The sequence below is a fragment of the Dermacentor silvarum genome, chromosome 1, assembly GCF_013339745.2.
Source record: "Dermacentor silvarum isolate Dsil-2018 chromosome 1, BIME_Dsil_1.4, whole genome shotgun sequence".
Classification (NCBI taxonomy): domain Eukaryota; kingdom Metazoa; phylum Arthropoda; class Arachnida; order Ixodida; family Ixodidae; genus Dermacentor; species Dermacentor silvarum.
The window spans coordinates 258288669-258312021 of record NC_051154.1 but is presented as its reverse complement, the minus strand read 5'-3'; the positions used below and the strand labels follow the sequence as shown (position 1 = coordinate 258312021).

The window sequence follows — 23353 nt, the reverse complement described above, 5'->3', positions numbered from 1 at the left end:
GCCTCATATAAAATAATTTATATTGATGGAGATAAATTACCAATGACTAACTGCAGTGTCTGCACTGCATCTGGAGAGCAGAACTCAGCTGTAATGATACCACATCCTAAGAGTGTCTCGAGTTCCTGCTGTCAGTCAGTGTTTGTCATAGTGCACGCTAGTCATTGTCATCGGCATTGCATTAGCTTCTCTACAATGCCTGAATAAAGCCTTCTGTGTCAGTTCATGCGGACATTCATTAAACACAAACTCGTGTTTCGACTCTTTATGCACTCACACAAAGCTTCGCTGTACAGTCGAACCCATTTATAACAAACTCGATAGTTCCGCGAAAGGTGGTCCTTATATCAGTATTTCGTTATATGTGCACTCACTCTTAAACACGCTCAAAAATTAACCGCACTGAAGCTGGCATCGGCAGTTACAATTAGGCAGCAAATTGGTCCGAAAACTAGATTTTCACTGTCATTTTTGTTCCCTGTGCGTCCCTACACCTAGCTACAAACTTCCATTAGAAATGTCCGTCTAAATTACAAAATGCAGCGTCATATAGTTCTTCCACAACAGTGCCTGGTTCCAATCAACTGTCATTTTGAAACTGCAAGAGCAGCCACCATTTTTTATTCGAGAGCTTGTGATATATTTTACTACTACGGGGGACATGACTGTATTCCACACACGAGACCGAAGCATTCTAGTTGGCCGGAAGCGTAAACTTCGGAAACTGCTGCCGCATGTCGCCATTCTGCAAATTTCTCAGACATCATGGTCTCGGCATTACGACTGCACATCAGCCACACGAGAGCCGAAAAACTTGTTATCTAAAGAAAATGCAATGTTTGAAAGGTAAAACATCATCACGAACCGTTATCAGCAAGCAGTAACGCGTAAACAATGCGCTGCCAAACCCCGGGATCTGATAACGGCGTAGTAATCGCCGACCCTTTGCAACATTATGGGACGGCAGCGCGTAGTGTAGCATTCTCGCCGACTTGGGCCGCGTCGACAGGAACGCTTGAGCGGCCATTGTTCCCATGGTGGAAAGACATAGATGGTCGTTCCAAATCATTGAAACAGGCATAATGCACATGGTGCCGCACGGACAGTTGCGCAAAAACGAGTGACGCCATCATGGCATTCGATTTCACACCAGTGCACGGCCCGCGCCATGCTGTGTATGCTGTACGCGGCGCACCTCCGCCATGAATGTGGGTCTTGAAAAATGTGTGACCTTCTTCGTAGCTTCCGAAATCCGCGCGAGGCGGCCGCGCGCTCATCTCGAAAGCTGTATCATGGTTGCAGTTGAACTGGAGCGGGGCGCGCGCTGCCGAGCGCCCAGTTTGGTCACGCTTCCGTGCTTTGGCACTTCGCGTGTGCCCTCTTTTTACCGTGACCGGGTTCAAAGTGTTCGTTGTAGCAGTACAGCGACTTAAAAAACTTTCGTTATATGTGGGAGCAGTTTCCCTAGAGAGGGTTGGAAAATCATAATCGCACTGAAATGTGGGCATTATAACCGATAGATCGTTATATCTGGGTAAAAGTGGGTTTGACTGTAGCCCATTTCACCACACTCACAAGTTAGCAGCAGTGCTTTTTTTTTTTTTTTCCACTGACAGCGACAAAGAAACCTTTTGAGCGTAATGTAGAAACAATCGTAAATGCACATATTAGATATTTTCATGTCATCAGGCGGTTGTCAAACAGAAATAATACAGGAAACAACTACTTTATAGTTTTTACATTGCATTTATGCTCTCAACTGTGTGGCGGCATCAGTCTCATTTCGCTTCATGTTGTATTAAAAGAAAAATAATAATAATAAGCCGCCGAACATTGTGCGTAGTGCGCCGAACGTCTGCATTCTCCGCGCGCAGTTTGTCTTTAAATTTCGCTCCCTGTAGCCCAGGCTTAACAATAAAAACTGCGTAGGAAAGAGACGCGGAAACACACTCAGTTCAAATCAACCGGAAGTAGACAGCACTTGCGTCACCGCTTGAAGGAGATGGGACATAGTTATGGCCGCACGGTGTGAAAGTTGAGGGGGAACGCCACGGCTTGAGGGGGAAGATAATGTTTAACCACTCATACTTGTGTTATTATATTGTGCTGACACGAAATTCTAGTGAGAAAGTGTTCCTTGGGAGATGCCCTCTGCATCTAGGCATACAATAAAAACCGTTTCAAGGACCCTTTGACCCCTGCTCACATTCTATCTTGGGTGAATCATCAGCTTAGTTCATCACGCAAGTTTCACTGTGAAAAGTTCTGGGCAGAAGCACTCTGAAGTAAGCATTCCTTCTTTTCCTTTTCTCTCCTTTGTCTTGTCTGCTTGTTGCAGGCTTTAATGTGTCAACAGCCAACAACAAAGGCAATGTTAGCCAGTCAATCAGGGTGGAGGCTTACCAAGTTCCAGGCTTCCAACAACTCCAATGGCTCATGTGCCAGCATGTCACAGTGCCGGACATCAACTTCCTGCTTCTGGCCATGCTAATGGGGCGCCCTGTTAGTCGCATTCCATGTGGGCTGCAGGTGAGGTTCAATTCACCTTATTCTGTGTTTCAAGGACATGAGGCTGTGAGAGAAAAAAAGCTGCCTTATGGACATCTTGACGGGCTCTCACGCGCCATAAATAATGGGCACTTTGACAAGATACAGATGTACAAAAATAAAAAAAAAGCACAATTGTTAAAACTGTTTCAACAAACATAGGCTAATACATGTTTATGCAAATTAGAAAATTATAGCAGAGAAGAACTTTTGAAACTTAACGTTATCTACATATCACATGAGCTATAACACATACAACACATCATATCAACCAAACACATTTTTGGTTTTTGAGGCATATACGTAAATACTGTTCCACTACCTTGTAATTTTGACGCATATATAGCTAATGTCTTTTGCTATTATTTTAAACAAGAGCAGTAAAAGCATTATGGGCATTTCTGGTATCATATTTCCTAGGAAAAAAAATAGCAACATAAATTCAGGTTTTTTTTTAAAAAAAAGGCCACACTTCATAAATTTTTTGATACTTTTCATGGCAGTTAAGGGGTTAAGTGGCATTGCTTTGGAAAGCTTCCCATTGTGTGCAGACTAGACCGGTATTGTATCAAAATAGTTCCTTTTCATCAATTCTAATTATTTTAGAGATGGCCAAATATCAACTTTTTTGAATATGAATTGCAGGTATCAAATATTGAATCGAATGTTGAATATTCTAGCACTAACGCATATATTTACAGTTGTAATATTTGTTTTGGCATAATTATGTACCACTCCTGTACTGACTAGTGCAAAAAATACAGCTATCAGTGACAAAGGAATAGTTTTGAACATATGGATACAAATTATCATTAAACAAATTGCATGAATAGCATTTCAACAATAGCCTGGTTGCAAACAGCCTTTCAAGAAAGGACTGCTGTAGGCCAAGCTTTCCAAAAACACTAAATAAATAGTTGCCGAAGAAAGATGAGAAGTTGTGGGGAAGGAAAAATGCATTCTGAATGAAAGGCATCCTATCAACACATGTAAAAGGTCCAGTTGCAAGAAAAACATCACAGGTTGTAGGGTAAAAGATTAAACTGCTACATGGCTAGACTGCCAAAAACATAAATGACAGGCTACAAGCAAAACTCGGAGGTTGTCATGTAGGCTTCCGCCGCGAAACCAAAAACACAGCTTGTATTACTAATTTTGTTCCTGCGTTGCTTCAAAAACTTTTATCGTTGTTTCGCTTCTGATAACTTACGATAGTTTGTTGAAGTACGGTAACTAGACTAACATTCAATCGTTGCGTAATATTTGGTTAGTTTGGAATATTCGAAAATACCGAATAGTTCCTTTTCGAATACAAATAGTTAGTGTGTAGGGTTTAGTTCATATTGAAAACTTTGAATATTCACCCACCCCTAATTCATTTCTTATCGTTCAATTCACAACTGAATTCACAGGCGAAGCACCGCTCAGACCACTCACGGAGTGCGAAAAGGGAAAAAAAGTTCAAGTAGAATTGTTACGTTATCCTAGCCTCGGATGTAGCAGGCAGCATAGCAGGCAGCCTTCCCTTTAACATCTGCCAGTGAGCATCGTTAGACTGTAGTATACCCGGATTGCAGCACTGTTTAATTACATGTGGTTTAGTAAATGTCTTTAATTTTGTAACAGTTTTCTGTCTGACAGGTATGCTTCCTTTGTGGCATAGTGATTTTATTTACTGTATGAAGTGTTCCTAGAGGTGTGACATAATCAAGGACCTCAGAACTGTGCTTTCAGTTTTCACTGGACAACATTTGGACCTTCTTGTTTGGCGTGCCACCTGGTCATTGTGTCATGGCACAAGGGGACATCAACTTTGAGCTTGTCGTCGTCTTGTTGGCCATGGTGCGATGCATTCTCAGTCAGGTATGCCGAAGGTTCACTCCTAATAGCATAAACCACGGCTTTAAAGGAGTACTGACACAACATTTTCACATATTGTTGTCATATTTTTATGTTAAATGAAGATCCAGACCCTATAAACCTTAGAAAATAATGGCAAGCACTAGAGTACTCCAATTAATTTCCTATAATGCTTGTTTCTACGAACCAGTTTTGGTTTCAGTACCCAGGAGGTGGATGTGTCATGTCATCACAATACACTGGCTTGGTCTGTTTCTGTAATTGCTGCAGCTGCCACACATAAGCGCAGCCCACGGTGGAAGAATAGACTGGTGTCTTAATGGTGACTCTTGTTTGCGGTGCGAGCCGACTACAATTCTCCTTCGTCCCTTGGCACGAGCGTTACAGTGTTGGGGTCATGATTTTCTGTCATCCGCTACCAGTGTGAGGCCCTGCTCATGTATTTCACTGCAAACAGCCTTATAAGCGTGATTTTACTTTTCCTGTGGCACTACTAGCTCTTGCCGATTCTGCATTACTGTTTCTCATGCTATTTGTGAGGAAAAATTTAATATGCAACTAGAAACCACCTACTAAACTTCCTTTTGAATCTTGATTTGCAGTACGATCGTCCATCATCAACAACTTCTTAGTTGGGGCTCTTTAGCAAGTTTTTCACCTGTGTATGTCTAGATGTGCTTGTGTTGTGTGTCAGGTGAAAATTGTTTCACCATCACCTCGACTGTGAGTCAGCGGGAAAGCAGTGATATAAATGTACTGTGCGGTCGAAGCTGCACACACATTTTTGTTTGGATGTATGAGAACCTTACAATTTTCTAGTTACAACGAAATCTCTATATAACGAACTGTAGTGGACCACAGTAAATTGTTTCTTATTGTGAAAGGTCGTTATAGTGAAAGCTCCGAAATTAACCATTCTGCCCATCAACCCATCAACCCATCAGTTCATAAGTTGTCACCATTTGAGCTATCCACGAAAACATCGCTGTTGGCTCTTGGCCCGTGCTGTTGTTATTTTCCATAGATTCCGCCTACATGCACTGCCGAAGCACCGTATAATAAGAGTGATGCACGCAAAACAGATGATGACGCTGAGAAAACTACTGACAAAAGGAAGCTCCATGTTGTCTCCTAAGCGCAATGTTTCTTGTTGTTTGTTTGTTGGTTTTTCACATTATGCAGTCCCAGACTGTCTGCAAACCGTTCGTGGCTGCAAACCGTTCTGCAAACCGTTCGTTTCAGATTATGCAGTCCCAGACTGTCTGCAAACCGTTCGTGGCTTCCGGTCTGACTAGCCCTGATAGAAGGGCATCTCGCAGTAACATGATCCAGCTGTTGGGGACTGTCCGAGTGTCACAGATCTCGGGGGCGTGGATGTTTATGAGGTGGACTGAGACACGTACGGCGGCACAGCACACATGATTTAATAATAATACAAAACAAACGAATGAATCCCCAGAAAATCTAACTGACAATAATAAACATACAAATACAGTGAAAGCTCGTTAATTCGCACCTCATTAATTCGAACTTTCGGGTTAATTCGAACTGATGGTCATGGTCCGGCCACAATATATAGGCGTCTATGGGTTAACCAACTCGTTAGTTCACGTGCGCATCGGCTCCTCTATCAATAATTCGAACTGCGCGCCGCTGCGTGGTGGTATTTTATACTGCCGCCGCAAGCTTTCAAGGCTCAACGATAGATGGCGCGAGCGTAGCGGCGTCACTGTCGTCATTGCGCTCGCTCTTCGCATCGTGTGGTGGTTCGTGCCGGACGCGTCTGCGTAGTCTCCGTGTCCTTTCTGTCCGCACATTCAGTCGCTAGGCCTTGTGTACGTCAGAGCTACGAAGTCGTTCGGTGCCGTGTCGCTACGATGTGACGCTGCTCACGGCCTTGCATATGTTGGTGCGGGCCTGGGATCAGGTCACGGCAACAACTGTTGCCAATTGCTTCCGCCACAGTGGCTTTTGTGTGACCAATGAGGGCACAGCTTGCGAGCCCGACGAGCGCGAGGCCGTGGTCATTCCTGCCGGATTGCGGGATGCGCTGGAGGACGTGACCTTCGACGACTACGTCGATGCAGATCGCTGTGCAGCGGTCTGCGGCACAATCACTGGGCTTCTTCGATTTTCCACTTCTGGCTACCCGCGGGCTGCCAGAGCCAGCCAGCGCGCCTTCGTTTTTTCTCGGGTTGCTCCGCCGACCGCGTGACGCACTTCCGCCGCGCGTTCGTTTTACTCGGGCTGGACGCTTCTGGCTACCCGCGGGCTGCCAGAACCAGCCAGGACGATTTTGTTCTGGCTGCTCTCTGGAAGTTCTCTGGCTAGCAGACGACAAAAAGAGGCGATGCGCGCTCGCCGCCATCTTTGTGGGGACTTAACGGATTGCAGTGCGGGCGCTTGAGGACTTTTACCTCCCTCAGCCAACTGGCTTGCGTCGACGCTAGCGCGCGCCGCCCCGGCTGTTGTGGTTTTGGACTTCGTCTCCCGTACTCGTCGGCGCGGTGCGTGGATTGCTGGCTGATTGCGTTGCTTCTAGCATTATCTTACTAGGGTTCTAACGCACCATTCCGCCTTGCGAGGCGGTGCCATACGAGCGGCGGCGAACCATACGAGCGGCGGCGAAGCTTTCTTTTGCGTGTGTGTGTATGCCGTGAATCCGTGAATCCTTCTTTACCGCCGTAAACAGCGCGCACGGCGCTGTCAGCGGCGCTGTCGATTATGCTTGCATGGTATTTTCATCGTGTTCCGCGCAAGTTTCTCGCGAAGTTGTAGACGCTCAATTCCCACACATCGCGGTTCCTTTTCGGTTCACCTTTCTCTAGTGGTATCCCTTTTCACATCGCTCGCGTATATGCGGCGATATATTTTTTTCTGCAGTTATATAGCGAAGGCGTTGCAGCAAGCCCACGTTCGCTCGTCGTATGCTTGGGTGGCAGCTCGAAACCGCCGTTGATGTTAAAGGAATGCACTGATTGAGATGAGTAGTGGCCACACGTATATTAGGTTAATTATTGCTCTCATGATAAAGCTTTTCGATGGTCACAGGCGGCGTGCATTTTCATGCGCCAGCCGCAGCTCCAGCTCCTTCAGCACAGGAGCAGAATTGAAAGGAGCACTATCAACCGAAACAAACTTTCTGAAATCGAACTCAAGCATGTCGATCGGCACGAAATTTTGCGCGTAATGACGTACCCGCTTTTTCGTGTCTTGTCAAACGACTTCAAATGTCGCCGGTGGCCGACCTCCTCGAGGCATCCTCGAGCGATCGCTTTAGCGCGATTATTTACGTGCGATTTTGCGTCTTGGCATCGGACTCGTCGCAGGCCGTTTGTTACGCTGTGCAAAGTGAGATGCCCAGTCGCGCGAAATCTCGCAAAAGTGATTGTTTTCCCGAACACAGCTGTATATTTTCACGGTGACAACGCAGAAATGGGCCGACTACGCCGCGCGCGCGCCGCCGACGCCGGTCGCTGCCATATTGGTAGCTTGTTTACATTTATCCCGCGGCCAGCGCTGTCCCGGCGTTCGATTTTACAAACTTCGGGCAGTTCCGGGTTGTCTTGGGATCCCAGCTCACGTGACTTCCTATCATAACCGGAACTAGGTGGCTGCCATCTGGCTGCCAGCGGGCTGCCAGAACTCCGAAAATCGAAGAAGCCCACTGACGATGATATCATCGCGCAGGTGACTGGTGGAGAAGCGCCCGTCGTCGATGTAGGTGCGGATGACGAAGAGGATGATGCACCTACGCGGCCCTCAGCTTTGGAACTAATGGAGGCTATGCGTGTCGCGCGTCTATTCTTCAGCTTCGAGGAAGACGCGGAGGATGCTTTCTGCCACATTCGCGCGTTGGAAAACTCAATTTCTGCTGTTTTTTCAATGAATTTCGGTTTAATTCGAACTCATTGGGCGTCCCCGCGAAATTCGAATTAACGAGCTTTTACTGTATGTGCAACACATACACGTCACTCTAACTAAATCACAAACAAAGCTAGCAAACCGTTATGCTGTCCTTATCGCCAGTCTTAATCCCCAACACTCCCAGCAGTCTGACAACCCTAGCCTCTCTGGCTGTGTCACTGCATGGATGGAACATTCTTATGTTCTGTCGTCGACTCTTGTCGTTTCTACGTCCCAGTCGCATCTCGTCCAGTGTCGTTGCACCCGACGTTACTGTAGAGGTCATCCCCGGTGTAGTCGCCTGAGTATCCCGGTCGCTGTGTCGATGACGCGGCAGTACGGCTCGGCAGGTTAGGCCTAGCGACGGGTTCGGCCGCCGCTTCCGTCTGGTACCCTGCTCAAGTGACGACGAGGTGCCCCAGGGACTGTCTTGCGTGCCGCCGCTGGCCTGCCTTCGAAGGGGGATTGCTGTTGGGGTGCCCGAAACTACCGTGAGAGACTGCAGCAACCCCGAGGTGCCTCGCTCGTACATCGCCAAGGTTGACTGCCACGCCTTGGACTGCCAGCCCCACGGCCTCCGGAGCAGAACACCCGCTGCTCCCGTTGCCAGTGCGGTGCTGGCGAGGCAACCATGTCAGACTGAAGCCATGCACACAATGCCAGCTCAGCGCTGCCTCTTCACTCTTATCACGGCTCGGGTCACGCGCCTCGAGTGCTCGTGCTATTTGGAACACTGCATGCTTTTCGTCGTCTTAGTTCTTCTTCCGCATTTTGTCTCTTACTCATGACACCGAGGTTTCATTCGAAAGCACCGTGACCGGAAATCACTCTCCTGTCTACCGTCGCCTGCTTGTAGCTATGTGTAGATAGCTCCACTATTCAGCGAATTCATTTTTCATGGCCTCTGAGATGGTGCAGCCTCAGAAGCCACATCGCCGACGCGACCATAACGCTTGCATAGGGGAATTGCAGCCTGAGCGCATAGAATACAGTTTACATCGTGCTCTAGCTCTTTGTGCCACTTAACCACTTTAATTAAGCTCTCTCATTGCCAGTGAAATTTGAGCAGATTCCCACATGAACGTAAGCAAAATCGTGGTCGTACCATGTTGCTGTTCACGCAGAAAGGGCCCGCTGATATCCTCAAAGCTCGTGAGACCGTTTACAATAGGCCTAACGCACGTCTCGGAGAGAGTATATGTACACCGTTTACTAATCCTGCGCGTCAAAGAGCAAACGCTTGAAATTGACTACAGAAGGGATCAAGATATGCGAACAGCAATCGGCGAAGTTCCAATTGTGTACCATCCCAGCTACCAGTGAGAAACACGCATATATTTAATAGCATATGCTTCCTCGCACATCTGTTTCACTCACCTGAAAGACGAAATCCACCTGTTTACTACACATGTATTAATGTGCATGACAGATTTTGCGAAACACATCAAGAAAAGCAAGCATGTGTGCCTGATCGCGGTGCTTTTCTCTCAGAAAAACACGAAGACTAAAGCTGCAAAATTACACGGCTCATGAAAAACTCGCATGATGTCATACAAAGCATCATGATAGCTAAGTGTACAATATTTGCTGTCTGGAATGCGCAAAGTACGCAGAAGCACACGGCCTCTTCCATAACATGGCAGCAGGTGCCGCATGTGTCTTTTTTTTTACAGCCGTCGTCTACCAGCTGCTTGCGCTTGTCTGAGCAAAAATCTGCTAACAGCTCCGTCAGTCCGCAGGCAGTCCGGAAATTCCGGTCTGTGAAAAAAAACGAACGCACTTCTGACAACTCTCGGGACTACTGACTTCCGAAGCTGTCCGAGCAAAATCAAATGCGGCACAGAAGTCCCAAACAGTCGTCGATTGGTGGGGACTGATAATCAAAAAAGCCCAGTAACTTCTCTCTCTGAGTCCGATCTTGAAGGCCATGCATTTATGTACTGCAAGCGCCAAGAAGCAATCAACGTTATAGACTGAAGCAATTGCAGGAGCTGGAAACACATCATGGCCACCATATTTCTGACACCGCCTCCGAGACATGCGAAGCCAGAAGTGCGTCGCAGCATGCCAGTCTCGGAGGCCACAACCGAAACTATGAATAAACCTGATATAATGTGCACGAGCTTTTTAAATTATCCTGTATATAATTTGCATTGCAAATTACTAGACTGCAGAAATTCTACGAATTAACTGAATTTTCAAGTAAATGGAGGTCAAATGATCAAGGTTGTGCTGTATATACAATAGACTTCCATTAATTCGACTCCGGTTAACTCGGTTAATTTCAACTTCAGTTAATTTGATTCCGGCCGAAGATCCCGGCCAGCGCCCAGGCATTTCTACAGGCCCAAACATTCGTTATTTTGATCCTAAAATTGGCCTTCACCGAATAATTAAAACATGACCATTGAGCACTTAGGCGCCTGACCCCTATGGTGACCCCGATAGTGACTCCTTTAGTGGCAGTGTCTGTCTTGGCGGAGCTTAGGGGGCAGTGAGTTGGGCACACGTTATCTCTCGTTGAAAGCGCCTATTTTCGGCCCGCCCTATGAAGATTTTCAAGCAATAATCGTAGCTCACAATACGGTATTTACGCAATCCTAACGGTTTTTTGTTTGTTTGTTTTTTTCCTAATAATTGGGCGGAAAATTGCCTGCGTGGTGCAGTCGGACACAAAACCAAAACCGCCTTCGCAGCGTTTGTATGCTTTGCCGCATAACATGAATGTACTGCGGCGAAGCGGATGTTAAAAAACCGTGTGGTGAAGTGTACTTTAGAAAACTGGTCGCCATTGTGCAGCAAGTTTTCTTGCTAAAAAATTGGGTGTGTCTGGTTTCTACTTTGGTTAATAGCTTGAATGTCATTTCTTCGTTAGTTTACTGCTTTGGACACATAAAAAGTGGGCGTGCATTTGATTCGAGGGCGTGTTAGAATTGGGCAAATGCTGTCAAATTAATCAGCTGTGTGTTTTGGTGTCTTTTTCTGCATCTTGTTTAATTCGACCGGTCGGATAATTTGATCAATTTCGTCGCTCCCATCAGGTTTGAATTAACAGAAGTCAACTGTACATCCCTCCAGCTAGAACCAATCTTGCCATAGAGTTGAAGCATTGTTTGATAAATGAATCTTACTTCAAAACGCACAAAAAGGGAACACGCATGAACTAGACACACGAAGTGTTTTTCTTGTACTTGAACACAACAAGAATATGCACCTATATAGTCGACTATAGTACAATATACTTTGTTTTTTGCCAATTTGCCTGCCAAAAATAAATGCAACCATAGATTTCTGGGTTTGAAAACACACTGCTGCCTCAGCATAGATGGTCTATAGAATACCCATGTGTATTTCTTTATTTAAAATTTAGCTGGGTGTGGCTATGTGGGGACATGAAATAATTTGAATAGTGCAATTTTAAATTACTGATTCTTGTTATTATTTGTGCTGGTTGTAATGACGCATTTTTTTTCGCTCTCTTTGCCCTCTCCTACCTTTTAGCCACGAGCAGAGAACATAATGGGTGTGGATGAACACCCTGTGACACTCATCCAGTTTCTCATATACCTTTACAACAACCGACAAGATTTTATGAACATGTGCATGAGCTCAGACATTCTGTGTGCCTTGTCAGCCACGCTGTTTCCATTTGCAAATGGCTTGAGCGAAGTTGCATCTCCAGCCGACGATTTTCAGGTGAACTACCATTCATTTGGTTCATAAACTTTTGGCAGTGATATCATTTCAAGCCTGCTCATCTTTTTCCTGACTAACCGTTTATTTCAGATAATCTCGAATCCCAAAGGCTCAGAGTCTAATGCAAGTTTATCAAAGCACGCAGCACGGAAATACATCATGGACTTCCTCAAGGTCATTGTGGTAGACAGCCTTTCACTTTCTTTCCCAACAAAACAAGCACCTGTCATTGACCTGGTTTTGGAAGTAAGTACCAGATGTGAACATTGGACATGCTTGTCATACATTTACAGTCAACGACCAATCTTTTTTATGTACCTGATATTCGGACACCTTCGCAGCACCGCCACATACCCCATAAAACCAATGTATAGGGATGTCTGAAAAATTTTGAATGCTGAAACCTTTCGCACTCCAGCTTGTTGGCTCTTTTTGCAGGGATTGCAGGTTCAAAACAACATTAATTTAAACTACCACCACTGTCATTTTGATTATCTAGCAGCATCAAACTAGTGCTCTCGCGTGCCAATCTGCTGGTAGCCATAGTAATCATTTCGTTCTGTCATTAGGCATAGCTGCTTTGACGTTCGCTATCAAGGCTTCTACTGTTCGGTGTCATATTTTTCGTTTAAAAGATTCACCACTGTCGGTAATGGTGATGATTCCGCCTTTGTCATCCTATCATTCTTGCCTATGGCATTGAAGTGTGGAAATCCTGGCATGGGTCCATAACGTTGCATAATGCCCGTTTACAATAATCAGCTTCGGCGCAGTACAGTGGTGTTACGCGGTCAAGCATATGCAATGTATTGCGGTGAGGCATAACAAGAGTGCAAAGGCGCCACTGTCACAGGCATAAAATACATTTCTTAATTATACACGTTTGCACCCATTATCTCCTGTCACAGTACGAGCACTGATACGCCTAATAATTGTACCGGCAGGCCTTTAAAGCTATTTCGGACGTGGCTGTAGCAATTTCAGCTGTTGAGGGCAGTTATGCGATCATTCGGCGGAACCGAAACCGCGTAAGCGAGAATACCTCGTGATTGGCGCTGATAAACAAGCTAAGAGCGCCAATCAAGATAGAAATCAACTTCCGCCGCCCCTGCAAGAGAGTGCCGACAGAGAGAAAACTCACGTCTGGCGCGCCTCCGTTGCGATCACGCGGCGCAACCGAAACCGCGTAAGCGCGTTGACGAAGAGAGCGAGGATACCTCGTGAGCGGCGCTGATAAACAAGCTAAGACAGCGCCAATCAAGATAGAAATCAACTTCAGCGCCACTGCAAGACAGTGCCGACGGAGAGAAAACTCGCGTTTCGCGCGCCTCCGTTGCGATCACGCGGCGGAACCGCAAGCGCGTTGCCGCAGAGAGGGAGAATACCTCGTGAGCGACGGTGATAAACAAGCTAAGAGCAGCGCCAATAAAGGTAGAAATCAACTTCCGCCGCCCCTTCAAACGTTTCGAGCGCCTCCGTTGCGATCACGCGGCGAAACCGAAACCGCGAAGGCATGCATTCGATTTTTCGGAATGTCGGATTTTTTTTACATTTTCGCGGTCCGTAGGGAGTCCGAAAAAATCGGATGTTGACTATATTTGTATACACAATGCAGAAGGTATTAATACTCTTCTTGTTTTGTCCACCTCTCAAAATTACCTTGGCTCTGCTTCTGTTTTTGTAAAGATATGTGTGTTCTCCTAATGTCTTAACGTTTACTGTATTAGTGTTTGTATAATGCAGGTTTTTTGTTACTTTCGGAAAACACTGTGAATTTCGTTAAAAAACCATGTTCTGACTAGAATGTGGGCACCAGTGCAAAGTAGTGCAAAAGTTCGATCTGCAACTAGGATGCACCGGCATGCGCACAAGACCATCTGCATGGACAAAGCTACCCCAATGCTCACATGCATCTCAACCCCCCCCCCCCCTTCCCCCCCTCCACGCAGTGATCCATTAGTGCAAGTTCCACAGGCCCCGTTGTGTATGCAGGCTGTCATTGCTGTAGTACTCACTTTACATTCTTTCCGTACCGCTCCCATTGGGCATCGTCAGCCCACTATCGATGGTTTGAAACGCCGCTTTCAAGACCTTCTGCGCCGCTCATCGGACGTGAAGGAGGAAAACTATGTTTTAGTTTTCTAAGCAGTTTGCTTTTTTCCCGCCAGGCGGTAATTTTTGAACGCACTCTGAAGTTTTGCAATCGTCAAAGTAGAAATCAAAAATAGCCACCTCCGAGAGCGGCACGCACGCTTCGAAAGATTGCAGATCTTGTGATTCCGTTGCGTCTGCGGCTAATTTTATCAATAGATTGAGCCACAGCGAGTCTGAAGATACTACTTTTTCGTCAGACTCTGAGAGAAACAATGACGCAAACCAGCCCAAAACATCGCGGCCGCAGCCTGGCATGTTCAACTGTAGTGCTTGCAGTTAAATTTTAGCACGACAGCGTTAAGGGCCCCGTGTGGCAGAAAGTCCGGCATTGGTGTCGGCGTCGGTGGCGGAAATAATCATCCCAAACCACATCATCCCGAACCACATCATACCGAACCACCCCGACCGGGCAGGCCCTTCGCGTGGCGCAAGGCGTTGGGGAACGAAATTTAATATCTCAAAGTAAGATCCGTCAGAAAAATTGTAAAGTACGACTTAACCACAACCTGCAAACGGGATAGCGTCGGATTGTAATTTGAATATACGAGAAACAAGCCTGATAAGCAGCCAGGTATCTTTGAATGCTATTGCATTACACTCTTAAAGGCGAAGTTTAAGCGTCCTCCAATTCTGATGGTGCGCTGCTCAAGCAAGCAACGCTCTCGCAACAATTTTTGTTGGGGAATACCTGTTCAATGAAAAAGTTTGATTTTTTTCGGAAATAGTGCCTGTAGGATGGCAGTACATTTTGCATATCTCATAATTTTCGCTAAATTTTCTTTCTAAGTAGATACAAGCGTGTCTTTACTAATGTAAAGCTTCTACCTAGACATAGTGACTCTATTGGTTTATTGTGGCATTCTTAAGCCAGCTTCTCTTCTTCGTCTTCTTCTCCTATACTGCCCCCTGGCCACTGGTGTTATGCATCTCTACAACAAACTTGGTTCAGTTTTATCCCACAATCTCGATTTTGGCAATTTATCTTTTTTTTATTACATGCATCTCGTTAATTAAGCTTTTATGCATCAAAAGTGCATTTATTCTGCTTTTTGTTTATGTATTACATAAAATATTGAGTGCAGTAGTTCCTTCAGAAAAAAGATCTGGCGTGACCTACAAAGAACACCTTTTTTCCCCATGGTAGGGAAAGAGTTAAACATTCTGTTTTAAGCCCATGGCTGTGGCTGCATAATGCATAATTAATTTGCATTATACTCATAATGTGTATGTACATTTTTTTTATTTTCTGAGTCATCCAAAGTGGCACCTCGCACTAGATTTGTTTAAGAGCAGTATTTCTAGAGTTGGCTTGTCACTTATGCCATGTCACTGCATCCTCGTTACATGGTTTGTATGCATTGCAAGCTGTCTTTATATTCCAGGCCTTCCCAAGCCATGCAACCCTGAGCCAGCAAAGAGAATATGTGACAGAAATCCTGTCATCGCTCAGAGAGCACTTGTTGGCAGCTGATGTGTTACTGGATGACCAGACGGCCTTGCCTATAACAGCTGGCGGCAAATACACGAACATTCCTCCAAATATTTTCTACCTGACATCCTGCTTTGTTGACAAGCTCTGGCAAGGTGAGCGTGGATTGTTTAATAAAATAAATGTTTACTCTGTTAAGTCTGCTAAAGGAAACAGTAGGTACTGATAGGAGACTTGAATGTCATTTAATGCCAGATAAATACCTGACCTCAGCATATTCTTGGGTTACACTTATGCAGGCACAATCAAAAGTACACTGCAGTCGTATGATGAAATCGTAAAGGACAGTCACTTAAGTATTTAACACCCAACGATAGCACAGGCCAATTTTGAGTCAGCTACGTGCCGCAGCCACTACTGCTTAAATATGCATTCCAATGTCATGCAAGACAGTGAACATCTGTGTAAAAAAAATCTCCAGATTGTTTCCGCAATAATTTGTGAACACTGCTGGGCACATTGTCACCTGATGATGCAAGTCATTTTAATTTGAAATTTCACACACTGTCTTGGTATTCAGTATATTGGCAGCTGTTAGGCTGTGTGTGCAGTGAGCCAGTTGAGTCTGCATTTTTCAAAAGTCGAAGACGTTGAGCGATGTCTTCACTCAGATGGTCTTCTGTTCCTGAGCTGGTCACGCAAGGCCACTATAACAAGCCTCTTGTTGTAATTGTGCATAGCAACCAGCAAAGGGGGGGCAACTTCACCTCAATAAACATGCTGATGATGCAAAAATTACACAAGGATGTGTCATGGCTGTGAGAGGGCATTTCAACGTTCCTCAGATGTATTTATGAAAGGCCAAAGGGAACCATTCATGCTTGGAAGCAGTATGTAAAAATTTAAGGCTATTCCTTAGAAAGGCCTCTATGCTTCCCTTTATTTTGGCGGGCAGAGATCTAAATAAATTTATTTTTATATCCACTTGACATCCTCTGTCTTTTCACTTGAAGTAAGAGCTGGGTGCACTTTGAAAGTCCACAAGAATAAAACCGTGTTTGCTTTAAACAATAATCATACTGCTGTAATATATATGATGCTTGATTGCAGAACACTCGTGTATGAAGCTTTGAGTGGGCATTAAAGAACCCCGGGTGGTCAGAATTAATCACAAGTGGAGCCCTGCACAACAGTGTCCATCGTAGTCCCCATGACTTGCTTTGGGCTGTTCAACCCCATTAATCCATTCATCCTATATTCTCCTGAAACCTCGCCTGCATTATATTGCATATTGCCTTCAATGCTTTTTGGAATTTACTCGGAAGCGATCGCGTAAAATATTTATAACAAATATGACGTTGGATCCATGCAGAACTGTACAGCACAAGCAAGAGGAAAGGGGGTTGGGGAGCTAGCTTGCAGTAACACACTCAACGTGAGGGGGGGGGGCAGGTTGGCGCACGTCTTCTTTTTTAGCAAAGCTGAGGGGCACGTGGCTGTCAGCGGAGCCTATGCACTTTGTTTTAGAGGTAATCTGCCATGTGAGCAAAGGCTGGGCTAGCTCAAATGGTGTGGCATCGTGTGCTGTCTTCCCGTGCGTTTAGTGCCAGAGGTTGCGTAATCTTGAGTTTCGGAGATGCGTTGAAGTGAGAGGCAGACGAAGCATTCACTCCCTGCTGCCGGTGCTTTTCATTGTAGTGTCATCCCACTGCTCACTGTGGTCCACACTATCAGCAGCAGGTGTGGAGTGGACGCAAAAGCGTGGCTGGCTTCGCTTTCTTTGTTCCACCGATGTGAAGATATCGTCGACACGGAATGAAACCATATTTAAATTCAACAAAATGAGTTGTTGTTTTCTTATTGATATTTGCTTGTCCTGATTGGCCCTTAATTTGGAAAATCTTGTGGCACTTTTCGTGTAAAAAAAATCCATCCGCTGCTGTACTTATTTGCATAAAAGATTGAATTGCAATATAACAGAATTTTAATATAACGAAGCAGATTGCAGATTTTACCGACCTTGTTATATTGAGGTTTAACTGTATCGTATTTTCTGGAGTATAAGACCCGGTTTTTTTCTGAATTTTTCGTCGGTGCGTCTTGTAAATAAGTCGGTGCGACTTATGTACGATTTTCTTTTTTTCGAAAAAACTGCCGTCAAAATCGGATTCGATGGTATGGCCACGTGAAACGCTCTAGTTGACTTTATTGCTACGTGTTTTGTGCTATCGAGGTACCAGGTTCTTCTCGTGATCGAGTTCCCGAGCGCCATGCGAGAAGGACGGAGCAGCAACGCAAGTGGCGGCAGGCCGACCGTGAATCGACCGAACCCAAAGTCGTCGCATCTACAGATCGCTGTCAAGATACGGCGTGCGCCACTGTGCAAACTATGCAGTTGCCACCAGAGTACAAGCCGCCTCCCCTCCCTCCCATGCTGCCTTCCCGCTTTCCTCCTTTTGTGCGCGATTTGGCTCACCATCACAGGCTTTCACTTGCACATACAGGATACGGCGCGCGGGGACAATGTTACCGCCCTTAGACTTTATACGGAACATCGCGGCAACCACGACGGCAGAAGTGCGCCTGGAGTGTCCGTATCATTGCTATTGCATTTATATAGGAAATATACAGCACCGATACGCTTGCGCGTGATCCGCATTCATGGAGGAAACGTCACTGTAATTTTTTTAAACCACTTACCAAACAAACAGGTGTGTCTTATACACTGGTGCGACTTATATACGTTTTTTATTGGAAAAACTGCCGTTTTGAGAGGGGTGCATCTTATACAAAGGTGTGACTTATAGACATGAAAATACTGTCTATTAATTAGAGTCTGTACTTTTGTAGACTGAACTCAGTGTAATCTCACTTTATTGTATTTTAGGTGTATATACCAGAGATCCCCATGAAATCTTGGATTTTATCATTAAGCTTCTTGGCCAAGTCAAACGAAAAGGTATGCCATGTTTTAACTATTTTGCTGTATTTCAGTAATAATTATTTTTGACATATTTGCATGCAGAAGAAAAGAAACCGCTAATTATTGAGTGGCTTTCGGTTGGTAATGAACATATCGTGATAAGGTAATAAAATTTAAAAGAGGGTTCGGGAAGAAAGAAAGTATATTGTATCCAGCTGTTTACTATATTTGCTGTAATCTAAGTGTTTGTTAGCTTTAAAGAAACCTTACACTCTCATCATCATCATTTATTTTTCCCTTAAGGACCCCTCCCCTGTTGGGGTATTATTACATAAAAGGGGGGGGGGGGGGTTACAGATGGTAAGAATAAGAACAACGACGTGGTTACAATTTCCTACAGAACTCAGCCTGTGTATTCGTTTGAGAACAGAACTAAGAAATGAAAAACTAAGAGGCACACTGAATACAATGTAAAAGCAAATCGGCAGAAAAGTCACTATGTAAATCGGCAATCGCAAAAGAAGGAAGACACAGTAAGGTTAGAGTTTGAGGTGATAAGTCAGCAGCTGTTTAAAGATAATGGGGTTACACTTGCTGAGAACTCTTATCTGGTAAATTGTTCCACTCTGTGATGGCGCTAGGCAAAAACGATTGATTAAAGGAAGATGTTGAACCATGCAAGCGCTAGATGCTGCAAGAGTTAAAAAGGCGACAAGATGTATGGGTTGGTGAAATAAGAAGTTTTCTATGTAGTTGTGGGAAGTTATAATATAGTCGGTGAAAAAGTCACAGCTTTGCAATTTTCCGACACAACAGCAATGGTTCGAGCCCTAAGGATTATTTAATCGCACTGACTCTTTCTTGACGGCTGTACCTGTAAGTGATGAATCTAGCGGCACCATTTTGCATTGATTCGAAAGTGTTGGTTAAGTAAGCTTGGTGCAGGCTCCAAATAGCTGAGGCGCATTCAAGTTTACTTTGAATGAAAGTTTCATAAGCTAGTTTTCGTGTGGATGGAGGGCACAGGGCAAGGGTACGTCTGACATAACCAAGTGATTTAGTAGTGTCGGTAGCCAATTTTGTGATGGGGTCGGTCCAGGTCAACTTGCTGTTAATAGTGATACCGAGATAATGATATGATTCCATGGTGGATAGGGTTGTCGAGTTTAAAGAGTACTGGTAATCCTTGTTAGAGTGTTTACGAGAGATCCCCATAACTTTACATTTGGAGATGTTAAGTTTCATTAGAAAATTGGAACACCAGGTTTATATTAAATGTAAGTCTTGTTGAAGCATTATGTGGTCAGTTTGGTCTGTGATGCAACGATAAAGTACGCAGTCGTCTGCGAAAAGTCGGATAGAGGATGAAATGCCATTAGGAAGGTCGTTTATGAAGATGAGACAGAGAAGGGGACCGAGGACGGACCCCTGTAAAACGCCAGAGACCACACTAGCAGTCGCAGAGCAGTGATTTCCGACAGCTCTGTACTGGAAGCGATTAGTAAGAAAGCAACAGATCCATGACAATGCGAGAGGGTCAAGATCAAGGCATGAAAGTTTGGCCAAAAGTCACTGATGGGGAACACAGTCGAATGCTTTGGCAAACAAAATGAATATGAATTGAAATGAACCTGAAAGAGCCTGAAAAAAAATTTCTTACAGAAATGTAAGCACTCTCCTTGTGTCCTAATGTCGACTGTTGAAAAGAAGTTGTCATTGTAAAGTCTTTCAAAAAGCATTGCATCACAAATAACCTGAGTGACGCTGAAGAAATTCCATTGTGAGGTACTGAAAGTCGGAGCCACTACTCAAGTGTGGAACAGAGTACTCTAAATGAAGTTAAGTGAGTAAGTGACTGTAAAGGAGTGTGCCGATGGCTAACAGTAATTTAGCTTGCTAGCCATAATTTTTCTTACATTTTGACCAACCTCCAACTGTTAAATAAGCTCAGCTTGCGGAGACATGTGCCCATCCACACAGGTGGGAAGCCATCTCAGTGCCCCTCAAATTTTGAGTTTGTGCATAACAAAATGATTGTTATTGTGAAAAACTTGCAATAATGCTGTATTTGCTTGAAATCTAAATGCCATCCCTCACTTTGGTCGGGATCGAAGGCCATAAAAAATAGCTGGAAGGGTGTGAATAAAAGTCAAGACAATATTATTGCTTTAATTTTGCCATATTGTTGCAATTTTATGGCCAATTAATGAGCTAAAAGGCTGGCTTATTAGCAGCCTGCTGCTCATTCAATCGCCTATGAGGACCACATGATTTAAAGAAGAGGTGCAAAATTCTTGGGCTTATTTTTTTTTCCACGAATCAACCATCTTCACCTCACTTTGCTATAAATTCCCTCTGTTCCCATCCTAGTAGAGAGCTTGTCATTGTGCAGTCAACATGAGTAATGTAAAAATGGGCAACATGCCTGACTGGCTCTACCAAGTCTGACACTTGACGCCTAGTTCTGCGTGATGCATCTTTGAGCTCTCTGGTGACCTCCAGTCCACAGACTAGCTGCCACTATTATGTGGATTACAAGTGGTAACAGTTGTTTATCTCTTTGTTTTTATTTGATGTGACGTGCGTGTTTATTGTTTGGGATTTATTTGCAGAGCTAACTGGTGCTTCTCTTTTCTTATAGGCATGCATGTGCAGACAGAGAATGTCTATAGGAGCCTGAACAGAACCTTGTTGTTTATTCTTTCAAGGCCTACAGAATGTGTCGCAGGTTAGTTTGACTGGCAGTATGCTTTTCTGCTTTGTTGATTTCACGTTTGCTGGCTGTCAATACATCAATTAATTCACCGCTCCTCCATTCTTGTCTAGATCAAATGACAAAGCTTGAGTGCCTCCAGAAGATGATTATACACAGAACACTCATGCTAGTCGCAGCAAACTCCGAAGCTGAATTCATTCCCTGTCTGTGTTATTGTCTTCTCCAGCTGACAGCTGATGCTCAGATCAGGTAAGTGTAGAAGGATGCACTCTGCAGGGGGGAAAAAAAATGGGGGAGTGTCTAACATTCTATAGTTGTTTGGTTGAAACATGCTATGTTCAGTCTGCCCTTTTTATCTAGGTAATTGCAGTGCACTTTCAGCCTCCTCAATGGGAATGGCTTCTCTTGTCCTTTCTTTAGTATGGAGACTGTGCGTCGGACCACCTGGCACATCAATCCTGCTTCCTTTTCGGACCGCACTAGAAATGCTGCTGATAATAAAAGTTTGAGCTCTTCTGAAGAAGGACACCTGTTGGTTGCATCAGCAGCCTGCAAAGTTTGGGAGATAGTCTATCTCTCTAAGAGGCAGGTGAGGAAGCATTTTATTTACAGCATTCCAGTTTAGAAGTTTCAATAGGGCTTGTTTAGTATGGAGGGAGCGGGACTTTTTCTCTGACTAAGGGATTCCATGGCTGAAGGGGGAGCTATCAGCCCTCGGAATTTTCTGGTGATCTCTTAAGCACTGACCAAGTAGTACCAGACTGCTTAGCTTCTGTGTTCAGACAAGAACCAGTGAACTTGGCATGGCATGGTTTATGGCCAAGAAAACATGCTGCAAATTGATTGCAGGGAAAGGAGGACTGTACTGAAAAGAGACGAAGCACCACCATTACACCATTTTACATTTGTAGTGACTTGTACAAAATGGAACCTTTTCATAATTGTTAGAGCTAGTTTTCCCGCAAGGCAGCTTGCTAAGATAATGGCAGTGTAGTAAGCGCAGTGTACTTGTCTTATGAAATGGAAAATGTAGATGTGGCTCTCATGATAAAACCATGCGCAAGAGACCAGCCCCAGCATGTTCGTCTGGCACTTCCGACTTCGTCTGAACCATGGCCGGTGCTACCATTAGTTGGGCAAGTGTGCAGTGCAGAGAAGTGCACTTGTAAATTAAAGGGATTAAAGTATGATTTTGTAAAAACATACACAGTCGTTAGGGTAGACCTTTCTGATCATTAAGTGACACATTTAAGCACTCTACGTAAGGTGTGTAATTTTTTATAAGGTTTTTAAAATGTACATTGCTTCCGATCGGGCTGCTCCCCTGAGTTTCCAGCTGCCCCACTCCAACTGACGCTCCCGCGTCGCCATGCTGATGATCATTAACGAAAATGCAGTGCTGGCAAATCACGAGCACGCAAGCAAACGTTCGGAAAGAAGATGCATGCGCGATCTCGCCCCTGGATGGCACTTTACATCTTCCAGTGCACGACTGACATTTCCGATGGGACATGGTAAGGGGCCCTGTGACGTTCAAACTGAAGGAAGCGGTTGACAGACATGATGCCTTTCTTGCACGCAGCCAGATTAAAAGGCAGGGTGAATCATCTAACATCAAAGTAATGGAGGTTGACTTGATTGATACCAGCTGGTTGCGGGCATATAGCTAAAGCTTGGGATTTCAAAGGATCATTTGTATTGTTGAGCACGTCTCGCTAGGCTTGTCACACTTGCAGACTGCTGTGTCTTGCTGTGCAGGCCTTGGAAGAGTTATGCAAAGTGCCACTGCCTGTAGCTGAGGGCAGCTCGGGGGGCCAGATACCCGACCTGCAGAGCCTATGGGAAGTTCTGCATGAGCCGCTCTGCCGCGCCTGGACCAGTTTCCTGGATCTTGAGCGTAAGAGTGGCTACACGCGGGAAGTCATGCAGACGCAGATGCAGACTGTCAGTCAGGTAAGTGTGCTCAACTGCCGATGGAATCAGCCCTTGGCTTTCCCACATTTGACCAATTTTGTTGCTATTTGGGTGCTACAATGTCAAATTCTATACATGAAAAGAATGAAGGAACAAGGGAGAGAAATACCTTGATCCAGTGCCAACATTATAACAGGTGTAGTTGTCT

The 23353-nt window shown here is 44.9% G+C and overlaps 1 protein-coding gene across 1 annotated transcript in view; it reads left to right on the top strand.

Annotated features, from left to right (window-relative positions):
- The window catches only part of LOC119437087 (WD repeat and FYVE domain-containing protein 3), a 235089-nt gene that overhangs the window by 117630 nt on the left and 94106 nt on the right, over positions 1–23353 (top strand). Inside the window, exons 33-42 of the mRNA XM_037704162.2 lie at positions 2339–2529; positions 4282–4410; positions 11815–12009; positions 12100–12255; positions 15546–15747; positions 18480–18551; positions 21157–21243; positions 21342–21480; positions 21652–21820; positions 22990–23184. Of these exons, the coding sequence (XP_037560090.1) occupies positions 2339–2529; positions 4282–4410; positions 11815–12009; positions 12100–12255; positions 15546–15747; positions 18480–18551; positions 21157–21243; positions 21342–21480; positions 21652–21820; positions 22990–23184 (1535 nt within the window). The remainder of the gene's footprint in view (positions 1–2338; positions 2530–4281; positions 4411–11814; positions 12010–12099; positions 12256–15545; positions 15748–18479; positions 18552–21156; positions 21244–21341; positions 21481–21651; positions 21821–22989; positions 23185–23353) is intronic.